The sequence below is a fragment of the Trachurus japonicus genome, chromosome 18 (assembly GCF_045865225.1).
Source record: "Trachurus japonicus isolate A0001 chromosome 18, Traja_1.0".
Classification (NCBI taxonomy): Eukaryota; Metazoa; Chordata; class Actinopteri; order Carangiformes; family Carangidae; genus Trachurus; species Trachurus japonicus.
Window position 1 is genome coordinate 29,760,735 of NC_140924.1, and position 11,191 is coordinate 29,771,925.

The 11,191-nt window shown below is 42.4% G+C and overlaps 1 protein-coding gene across 4 annotated transcripts in view; it reads right to left on the bottom strand.

Annotated features, from left to right (window-relative positions):
- Window positions 1-9,300, bottom strand: part of LOC146969598 (protein phosphatase 3 catalytic subunit alpha) — a 69,814-nt gene extending 60,514 nt beyond the window's left edge. For all 4 annotated transcript variants that reach the window (XM_085760005.1, XM_085760003.1, XM_085760004.1 and 1 more), the window contains exon 1: window positions 9,027-9,300. In XM_085760005.1, the coding sequence (XP_085616131.1) occupies window positions 9,027-9,087 (61 nt within the window). In that variant the 5' untranslated portion in view covers window positions 9,088-9,300. The remainder of the gene's footprint in view (window positions 1-9,026) is intronic.
- Window positions 9,301-11,191: the final 1,891 nt, after the last annotated feature.

An 11,191-nucleotide genomic window follows, 5' to 3' on the forward strand; every position in this document is an offset into this window, starting at 1 on the left:
GCGAATGAGTGTAAATAAACCTTGGGGCCTGGCCTCACCTCCAGCTGTATTTGTATAGCTGGAGTTTCTCTCTGGTCCACACTGGGTACTTCAGCTAGTTAGCTAACAACACCTGAAAGAAAGGAAAAGTCCCCCAGGGGTTGTGATTTCACGCTGCAGACTCAACAGTAAATGAACGGAGGGAAAAACACCACGGTATATAACGTGCTTATTTACCCATCTGTAATTAGGGCTTTCTCTCCATTAAGCAAATTTTTGTTCATTTGCTTAATGGAGCTGAGAGAGAGAAAAAAAAAACTTCCCTCGCTTTGAAAAAGCTCCATGCAAAACTTGAGCCCTTGCACCACGGAGACCAAAAATTAATTTGTGTTTATTCCAAATGTCCTAAATCACTGTACCCGACACAGCCATAATAAAAAAGTAAAAGTGGCCACTGTTACTCAAGGCTTCCATAATGTTTCTCCATAACACTTGATTAAAAGTATTGATTGGTCTGTTAATTAAAAGAAACTGTGTACGCGACACAATCTCTCCGTTTCCTTTTCCTTCTGATGAAGTCTGTGCTGCAGTGGATTCATTCCCCCAGCAGGCAGCCGAAATGATGAAATGGTAAATAAAAATGCGAGGGAGTCGGGGATAAGTACCACACCGCACTTCACGGCGCGGCAAACAATTGGTACACATGACATTCAACACAAGTCCCACACATTCTTCACTTCAAGAGTCCCCTGGTTCCTGCTGAACGATGCTGGGAAAAAAGAAAAGCCCTGAAAAATGTCAAACTGCAATTTTGAGGTCTTGAAGCACCAATCGCTGGCACAAGAAAGAACCAGTGGGCAAAGCTTCAGCGAATGCACAGCTCTGACGCCATGTTGGCCGATGCCGTTCCCGGTGCCCATGCTCCAGCGATCGGCCAAACCAAACTCCCTCCAAAATAAAACTGCAGTGGAATGCAGCGCTACACCCTCAACACAAATCTGAGAAATCTTGTTCTGCTCCTGATGTGCTTTGTCAAACATCCTGAGGGGGAGGGAAGGGGGGTAGGTTTGCCCAGGATTCATTATAACAGATGCAACGGTTCCTAGAGTCACTGTCTGACATGTTCCTAGAGTCACTGTCCCTGTTTTCCCATTCCCAATTCTTACTGTTATATTTTTTCTATGTAAAGTTGCCCCTTGGTATGAAAAGTGCCATATAAATAAAGCTTCCTTGCCTAATATACAAAGCCTGGATGAGGATATCACAACAAACTCCCTCATAGCTGATATGATATGTGATGTGTAATCTCACATGAGTTGCACAGGTTGTATACTGCTTGCATTTCTAGCGTGTTCCCTGACACACACATGCCCTGCTGGAAATGACATTAGCATATTCATCAGTTCTTCATAGGAACAACCTGCATTTGCATCAGCTTCAGCGTGTGTGTGTGTGTGTGTGTGTAGGTGTCAACAAGTACCGATGCCTACATGATAGCAGAGAGGAGGCAATCTCGACTAGACTGTTACCGTGAGATATTGCGCTCTCTTCCCATGTCATCCCCCTCCCATATACATGCACTGAGTGGATGAGCCAACACAAGAGTTACAACACCTCCCCCCCCACCTCCTCCTCCATCGCTCTGACTTTTCTCTGCTCACTAATCTACCATTTACAGGCAGCCCGCAGATGGCTTTACTCCTTTCACCCATATTTAAGTACAAACGACCGCCTGGCACAACACGGGAGTGTGCGTCTGTGTTTGCATCTGTCACACAGCGGCATGCAGAGGCTTGTCCCACTTCACACAAGACAAGTCTCCCCGTTTAGCATGCAGGTATGTTGTTCGCCACAAGGAACCTCTCCTTTCTAATAAAAAAAGTAGCGAGTAGGACAGGGCGTGAGGGAAACCGAGGCCAAAACACAGCTCATTCATTCACACAGAGGAGGCTTGTCCTCCAGAAACATGTTACTGTGGAGATCTTTTATTCTGGGGCACAAAACATTATTCAGCGTTACTAAAATGGGTTCTCATTTGGCACGCCGTGGTTGGAGGTGGCTGTGCGCACATACCTGTGGGCTGGGGTTAGATAAATATTCAGGAAAATGGAAATCAAAATGTAAACAGTTCTTTTGCGAATGACAAAAGGGGGGGAAGGATTTATTCAATGCATTCAGGCATTGATTGGACAATATGCAGATTCAACTGCATCAAGCTGCAAAAGGAAAAAGAAAAAGAAGAACTGTCGTGACTTCAGCAATGTCACATATGAATTTAATCACCACTATCTCACAAACAGCGTGGGTCTGTGACAACATCAGCCTAATTAATGAAACCGAGCTATCAGCTGGCACATCTGGTATTTATAAGCTCTTGTTTCCTTGTCACCTTTGCCTCCTCCCAGTGATGGGTTTTCAAGTGCAGCTTGAAAAAAGAAGTCAACTGTTGTCATTTAGTAACTGAAATCTGATGTGTGAATAAAAGCTAGTTGCTATAACCGGAGATTCTTAAAATAATTTGTTCTCAGGTCAACATTTGCCTTGGTATCACCACTCTAATTAACATTGCTGCCAGTGTATTTTATAAGCAAGCACTGCACAATCCACAGAAAGAGAGAGGGAGAGAGAGATCCCTGCACCTTTCTACACCCCTTTTCTCCCTGAGAATTTATGGGACAGGAAATTCACTCAGTAAACTTTTTGAGAGAGTACTTCCACTGGTCAACTTGTGAGGCTGCAGCTCGTTCTGCTGACCACACACTTGGAAATATCACTGCAAGCGCTAAAACCATTATGTCTTTTTACAAGATTTATTTGCATGGACGCATGCCCACCGCGCACCGTAGTCCAAACTGCTGCATGCAGTGAAATAATACGGCCTATCTGAAACGGTATAGTCCGTCTAAAAACCTAGCTTTCATGCCCACATGCTCATCCACAGCCCCCCACCCCACCCCCACCCCAGCCACTTTCATTTGCTTTCACTCACCAACCTGCTCACTCCCACACACACTGCCTCCCCTGACAAGCATGAATAAGTTGATATCGGTGCTGTCGCTGTGGTGCTAATGTTACTATTACTGCATGATTAGTCCTGTTGAGACCGAGGTGTGAGGTGAGCAGGATTTCTTCATGCAGGTATTTGTATTGGATTTCTTTTTATTATTATTTATTGAGTTAATTCATTTTTTATTTTTCTACATGTGAAAGTTGTGTTTCAGCACAACAATGGAGGAACTGCTTCCCTTCCATCAAACTGAAACACCCGTTTTCTCTTCCAGGATGATGTTTAAAATAAAACTGTGTCTTTTTAACCCTTTTTAACTCAGAGTCTCCAAATCAGACTGTCATTTACAAAGTGAAATCATGGAAAAGCAACGAGAAAAAACCCACAGACACAAATCACGCCTCACACAAATATTAATCTGAGTTGATAATTGAATTGAGTCTGTGGTAAGCTGGTGATTCAAAGCCTTTGACGAAGCATTTGCTCTCAATTTTTTGCTGAGCAGCATTAAGCAGCAGCCCTGGCCCATGACAGATAGTTTTCTAACTCTGAATTCTATAGGAATTATTCAATTAAAGACGACCCAAGTTGTAGCAAATGTGCACAAGTGTGTGTACACTCTCAATCTCCCCCGACAGAGAAGCATTTCTTCACTGCTGCTCCATGCTCTGCCCTCTGAAAGCTGAGGGTAAGAAAGCACATTTACTACTCTACTGGCCTCCAACCCAGCAACCCAGTTGCTCCCAGTTCACTAGGTGAGCCTCTCCTCCCCCATCGCTCTGCACTGGGTGCCCACTGTGTAGTTACATGTGTTGTAGACACTGTATTGATTGATTTGTGACTGTGCGGCAACCAGCTCCAGAGAGCGATCTAATGACAGACCGCTCCAAATGGCTTTTGTTAGCCTGTGTAGCTCTCAAAAAGACTGCGAGTTGGTGTCTGCCAGCCATGAAATGAGAACTACAGAGGGTTGTTTATACACGGGCTGATTTTTTTACCAAATAAAATCTCGCAACATTATGATCTCTGGCTCGTGGATGCCACTGTGGGCAGAGGCAATCAAGAGTGGAATTTTTCTCTCTGTTTGGTCCTCGGTAAAACTGTAGTTTGGTGGTTGAAAAGGAAAATGTGGCGCATGTGTGGCGCATGTAAGGCACCTACTGAGGAGCCGTTATAATACGAAGCCACAGCAGAACGCCAGGCTACACAACTATTGGCTCAAATGCATCGACGCCGTGTTTAAAGGTCCTGCAAATCCCCCCCAACTGTACTCATAGGCTTAGCAACAATATAAAAAATGCCAAGGAAGGTAAACAGTTCTCCTCCTCCTGTTGCTTTATCAAGACCCAACATCCATTTGTTCACATGAATTAGCAAGAGCAGCAGCTAATGCATGGAGTCAGATTACAACCTCTGAGCAGAGCCGTCTTTATCCCCCTATATGGAGCTTAATCTGTCCAAATCCGCCGCTTTGCTTTGCCCTAAATCCACAACAGAGCCTAATTCCTCTTTAATCTAATGAGCGGTAAAGGTGCATATACTCAGGTTGAGAATAACAGAGGCTGTGTATCTGAGCATCACATCACAACACAGATAGCTCAGACCATTGTTAGCATAAACTGTCCAAAAAAAAAAAGTCACAGCAGGCTATAAGCCCAGCAGGCTTTTCTGTCACTCATCGTTTGAGCTTGTACGTGACATTTCTAGGTCGACCTACGTTAGTGGACGAATGTTAACCCCCACCTCCCTCCCAACCGAGATTCACCTCCACCTGAAGCTTAACTACATATCTGAAACAAGGGCCGTATTTATTTTTACCAAAACAATGATCAAAAGTGGTTTTGCTCTGTGCCTCACTTTTCCAAATGCAGACGAGAAAAGGCTTCAACCAGGAATGGATCAAATTCTGAGTCAACTCTTACAAAGATCAATTCTATCCATTAGAGGTAAAACACCCTCATAGCCTGAATAAATAGCTTTGTTCAGTATTTTTATATCTTCAAAAAGAAAAAAAAAGGAGGGAAAAAAAGTTTACATTTTTGGGGGCAGCTGGCCAATGTACATCGCCACCACCCAAGAATACTGTAACCTCAAAATGCATAAAGACAGCTTGACGTCAACCAGTGGGATGGAGCTTCGTCTCCCACAGAGCAGCAAAATACGTCACTACTCGCTCTTGATTAAAAATTGAAATTACTGACACCGAGGGACTTCTGACTTATGGCAGACTATTTCAACTTCACAAATTACAGATCCTGCAGGCTGGTAAAAGCAAATGGCCTCACCAGTTATTATAAATCACTTGACTTTCCCACAACAATCTTATTCCCAAGCTAATGACAAGGCTTACAGTATGCATGCTAATGAGGAAATATTACACGGAACGGCAACACCTTGAAAAAAGAAATCCTGACCCATGGTAATTTTATATCTGTGTCACACTATGTTTACACCTGATAAGACAGACAGACACACCACAAAGTGACACATGTTCGGCTTATGAACATGAAGCAGAACCATATGCAGGTGATCACACGTAAGGCGAAGATCAAGTATGTGGCATTACTTAATGTTCTGTTCTATAAATGACTCGGCTATCCAGCTGGGATCAGTGGCTGGCATTGCGCCGCTGTCACCACCACCATGTCTCCAACCCACGCATGTCTGAGCATTGGGGCCTCTCCTCAAAAGTCAAATGTCAGATGTTATCCATCCCCACTCATAGAGAAGGACCCAGTGCACCATCGGGGGGTGAGGAGGCCCGGCTTCTCACATGGTGACGGAAAAACACCATTACTGAGCCCGTTTTGCCTTTGGAGAGCAGTGGTTGTCATGAGTGCAGCATGACAACCATGTTACCAGCAGTTTATTTTATATTTAACTGAGCACAGCGCTGGTATTAACTGTCGCACAGAGGAAGGTTTTGTTTCCACAGAGTTAGTTTACTGGCAATCATTTAATATTCTAAATTTGTATTGTCAGCAGATATCCAATAAATGCAATGTAACAGTGACTAAGCTACTCAATTATTATTATTATGATTAGTTACATTAAAGAAAATGAATGGGCAACCAGCTATCAATTCACTTTGTAGCAATTAAAACACAAGCTAAATTCTACTGAGATTATCTGATGGTGGTTCCCTTCAACAACCTAAAACAATGGCTACTGGATAACCAAAGTTGCCAGCACGCTTAAAAGCAGGGCACTTGTTCAGTTAGTCTCTTAAAAAATTTATTTTAGTACCTCTTAACGCATTCAATCTATGAAATTATTTTAAAATGTTTTATGTATTTTGTATCATGTATGACTTAGCTATTTTTTCCATTGACCATATAGGACAGGGTACACCTTTCTCAAATGTATTGCACTTGACCTGGCCTTTTTAGATGTGGAAACTGGGTTTCTGTATTGTCTATGTGTCTAGATTAATCTGGTGCAACCATCTTCATATTATGCAAATGACTACTGTCATTGCACACTGCCCCTTAATAAACTAAACAAACTAAACTAAATGGGCTGTGGGAATTTCTGGAGGGATGTTTTTTAAAAATATTTCACAGACCAAGAAATTAATTCACAGGCTCATGGAAATAAAGAAAATAGCCACGTGCTATGGCTAAATGGTTAGTAATTGTAGCAAAAACTCATGAACCCAGACTCTAAACAAAATAATCAGGATTATCATGAGTCACAACATAATCCTTATTGAACTACTTCTTAACCAGGTAAACTGTTGAAAACTTAACGCAAATCATCTGCAATAGTGAATGACATCCACATCAAACAAGCGACTGCAACACACAGATGATGGAGGTCATTCCGTTTAACGGTTATATACTGGGAACTACTCGTGCGTTTCAGCTCATTTATGACGTGACAAAATTACGCAACTTCTCCTGCCTCAGCAGATTAAACTCTTATGAGTGATTACTATGGGGCAGTGGCTTGCAGCAGCATTATGATAATGCATTTTGAAAACAGGTGGATGCAAAGTGCTTATGATAAGTTGGCCTGACACCTTGTAGCAGGGCAAACTAGGCAGCTGAAAACAAATTACTTCACACATATAGCCAGCAGTTATTTTGGTGATGTGCTTTGTACACACCCGGCGTCTGTGTTGCCATAATACTGATGCATTACCAAAACACAGACTCCCCAAACTTGATGAATGAATAATGAGTTAAATAACTTTGTTGATGTCAGCATCAGGTTTAGGAGCGACCCCCCCCCCCCCAGAAACTGGCCTCTCAGGTTCCCTGGCATCCCGGCTAAAGACTAATCAATACATTTTAACCTGATTAAGACCATGGCAGGCCTTCACCCAGCAGAGCAGAGCAGGGAGGGACTGAGGTACAGTATTGAGATGTGCAATGCGGTGGCATCTGCTCTCAGTGAAAAACAGTCATGTGCCAAACGGAAAAAGTAGCTTCAGATCTTCGTAACATGACCATCCGAGTTTGATATTGTGAAATCTCTTCAAAAAAAAACATACTTGTCATATCTATTTTTCATTACCCTTCAAGTTGGTGGAGACTGTAGGGGGATGATCTCTTGAAATATTCATTACCAAAGCACCCAAGACATGCTGGGACTCTCTTTGAACACTCAACCCCATTTTTCTGAGCAAAATGCAGCCATATAGCCACAACACAACTGGTTCGGCTCTGTACTTTCTGCGGGGGGAAGAAACTGCGAGAAATCATTTGGTTTAAACATTTTTCCATTTCAAAGAGCACAAGCTGAGCCTAAGGAAGCAATGAAGTGGAACTATATTTGTGACACAGCTTGGTGAGGCAGAGATCAGGCTTGCCTATAATATAGAGCATAGTCAGTGATTCCAGTCATGGTCTTTTAAACACTGCAGCGTTGCCTTTCCTGCTCCCTAAACAAAATCCTAATGTTTAATGGTCAACGATGATCTAATCATTTCAACTGTTTGAACCCTAGCAACTAAGCCTGAATAAAAATTACTCAACAATTCCCTCCTGTGCTCATTGCATTGCACACACTGTGACTGCTGCACATGCCTGTTGTGATGTAGTGGAGCTGGAGAATAATAATGGTTGCAAACTAGTGCTGGATCGAAATCACCCCCTAGTCCAAATAAACACATTCTGTCATCTTTCTTCTGAGGAAAAGGCTGTGTGCATTTATCATCCAGCATGTGAAATCTCACTCAAGTGATCATATTCCAAAAAAGAGAGAGAGACACGGGCTTCACACTGCAGCCTGAGTGGAGAACTGCCTTTGTAAGTCAACATAAGATGTCAACTGGCATGAAACTGGGCAGGCTACACTGCCCCTATTCCGTGTTCGTGGGTAGGTCGACTCGATTATGATCTTTATTGCATTCTTATGGTAGACTGCAAAGGTGGAATGTCAGACCTGTAAACACAGACGGCACTGAGAACCTGCCCATAAAGAGCACACGATCAGCACCCTCAAATGTGACATTAGAAAACATAGGCGACATCAAGTAGTATTGTGCAATGCTGAGAAGAAGAAAAAAAAATAGAAGCCTTAGGAAAACTATGCTTGGTGATGCATGCAAAATGAGGGAAAATCGCCCTTGGGTTGAATGCAACGGTTGTGCAATATCTGCATGCATACTGTAAAGCTGTGCGCTGTGTATATGAATCGAAATGACCATGCATCTGTCACACTGCTGGGTGTATTCGTAGCTAAGGGATAAGAGTGTGTACAGACGAGCGGCTATATCATTGCCTCCCAGGCGGAATGTGACACATTTCGAGCTAAATTCTTGCTCTGGTCCACAAACTGAGAGTTACCCTCACTTCCTAGTTTACTGCTTACTGCTGCTACTGTCATAGCTCGGCTAACACCCTTCTTCCTCCATAGCCAGCAAACACATTTCGACTACATTTGCCGCTGCCACCGCCGCCGCCGCCGCCGCTGCTGCTGCTGTGGCTGTGGCTTTGCTGCTACGACAGTGAATTCTTCAAGTCTGCTCCTGCTGCTCAGAGGGAGAGCTGTGGTAGCGTGTCGTTTCGGTGTGCCGTGGAAAATAAACACTTACATTTCACCACCCTGTCCGTCGTAGATAACTTCGGTTCATCATTCGGCTTGTTTTCGGACATTTCCAGTGTGATATAATATTGAGATATAGCAGAAATGAGACTGAAAACGCTCCCTGCGTTGCTCTTGCCGAACAACTCTTGAGTCTATCCGAGAAAATAGACCGCAGTGATCTCACTCGGTCCTATCAGCGGCCAAAAATACTTGCAACAGGGTTACAATTTCACTGCTGGTGCTGTATGAGCTGCTCTGTCTGATTTACTGTTACTCTGTATCAAGTTGTGTGAGCGCAGTCCGCAGTCAAACATGCTAACCCCGAGGACCCGCCCCCCAAATCACACCGGAGGTTCCTATTGGCTGAGAGCTGCAGGCTGCCACTCTGACTGCACATTCACTTTTATCAAAGGGCTGTTGCTGTGTCAGTCAGGCCTGTGTGAATAACTGTATGAATTACTTTGTAATAAAACTTAAAATAAACTTGTGACTTTTTAAACGCACATAAAATAAATAAATAAACATATATGAAACTACTAAAGCTTTCACCTTAAATATGTTCAGAAATATGAATAATTAATTTCCAAAATAAAAATAAATAATGAATTGAACTCAAAGAAGGATAAAACTATATTTGGATCCTGGGATTACAGACAGACAATGTGAAAGCCCTTTATCTACCAGAGAAATAATAATAGCAACAAAGATGAAAAAGAAACAAAAAAGCAAAACATTAAAATGTCACAAATACAGAATATAAATATTTTCATGGAAATTCTTAATTAGTCAGAACTAAATTGAAAATTTAAATAAAATAATTTTAGATAAAAGTCAGTTGTCATGAAAGGCCACACTTATGAGATCAAATCAGAATTATTAGATTAATTAATTAATTAATTATGATGGTCAAAATGAGGGAAAAAAAGAAAACATCCAAATGATGAAACATCAAGTCATAAGTGATAAAAAAAAAAAAAACAACAACACTCAAAGTTGTCCAATAATCAAAACTACCAGATAATGCGTCCTATTTTTTGATTTGACAAGAGTATTTTTATTTTAACCATGACTAAACTCTTTGGTTATTTGACCCTCCATAAATCAGAGCCAGAATAATTTGATCTGCATTATTCAAATTTTCTCTCACTTCATAGTGACAGTAACAGTAACAGTAAAGAGATATCTCAAATTCAAACTGAAGGACAAGTTTCCATGACATTTGTTTTGGGTGTCTCCAGTTCTCTCAGGACCAATCTATAGTTTTAGAGACCCCTCGACCTGACCTAATTTTGCATTTTCAAAGAGCTCTCCTCTAGCGCCACCCACAGGCCAGCATTGCACATGTGATATTACAGCTATACTTCCTTCAATTTTCAGAGACAATTCATGCTCCCATGGAGATAAACCATTTTGAGTTCAGTGTCCTATGAGTGCCCTTTACTCCAGCACCACCCTCAGGACAAGAGTTGTAGTTTCAGTCTTTTTTTGTTTATCACCATTATCAGTGTTTCATTTAAGGTCATGGTTAACCTGCCACTATTTGTCTCCATGTCACCTATGGAAAAGTAGCTGTTGATAGCTGTGTTGTCTGTCATAGGGGGGTTGGTCTGTTTACATGAACTCACCACAGATCCACTGGAGGATCTTATGTCCTGTCTTTGTAGTTAGATCAGAGCCGTCATATAGAAAGTGTGAGTGCGTTAAAGCGTGTGGCTCTTCGTGCATGGGAACAGCCTGATCTGTCACTGGTGAGTCACCAGGTACACAGTACTGATAATTTGCATGAAGGAGACCTCAGCTTTCACCCACTCGTTTTCTCTACAGTTGTGCGTTTCGGTTACCCCTCTATCGCTGAAAGGATATTAATGAATAAATGGTGGCAAACTGCTATCAGTGAGACACTAGTGTGGTGTGAGTCACTTGTTGACAGGTGGAGGCAGCTAATGAAGCCCCCAGTTTTGCATTTCTCTCTCTCTCTCTGTGTGTATGTGTGTGGTAGGTCAGACCATCTCATAGCTTTCTCATCTCTGCCTGTATTGGAGACATTTACACCACATCATTAGTTTCTGGCTCCAGCCACGGGTTCCAGTGCTCTGCTTCACCCTGGCTGCTGCAGACTTAATTGAACTCTGGTCAAATGTGTGGCTCAAATTTTTCACTTTCCTTTCACCT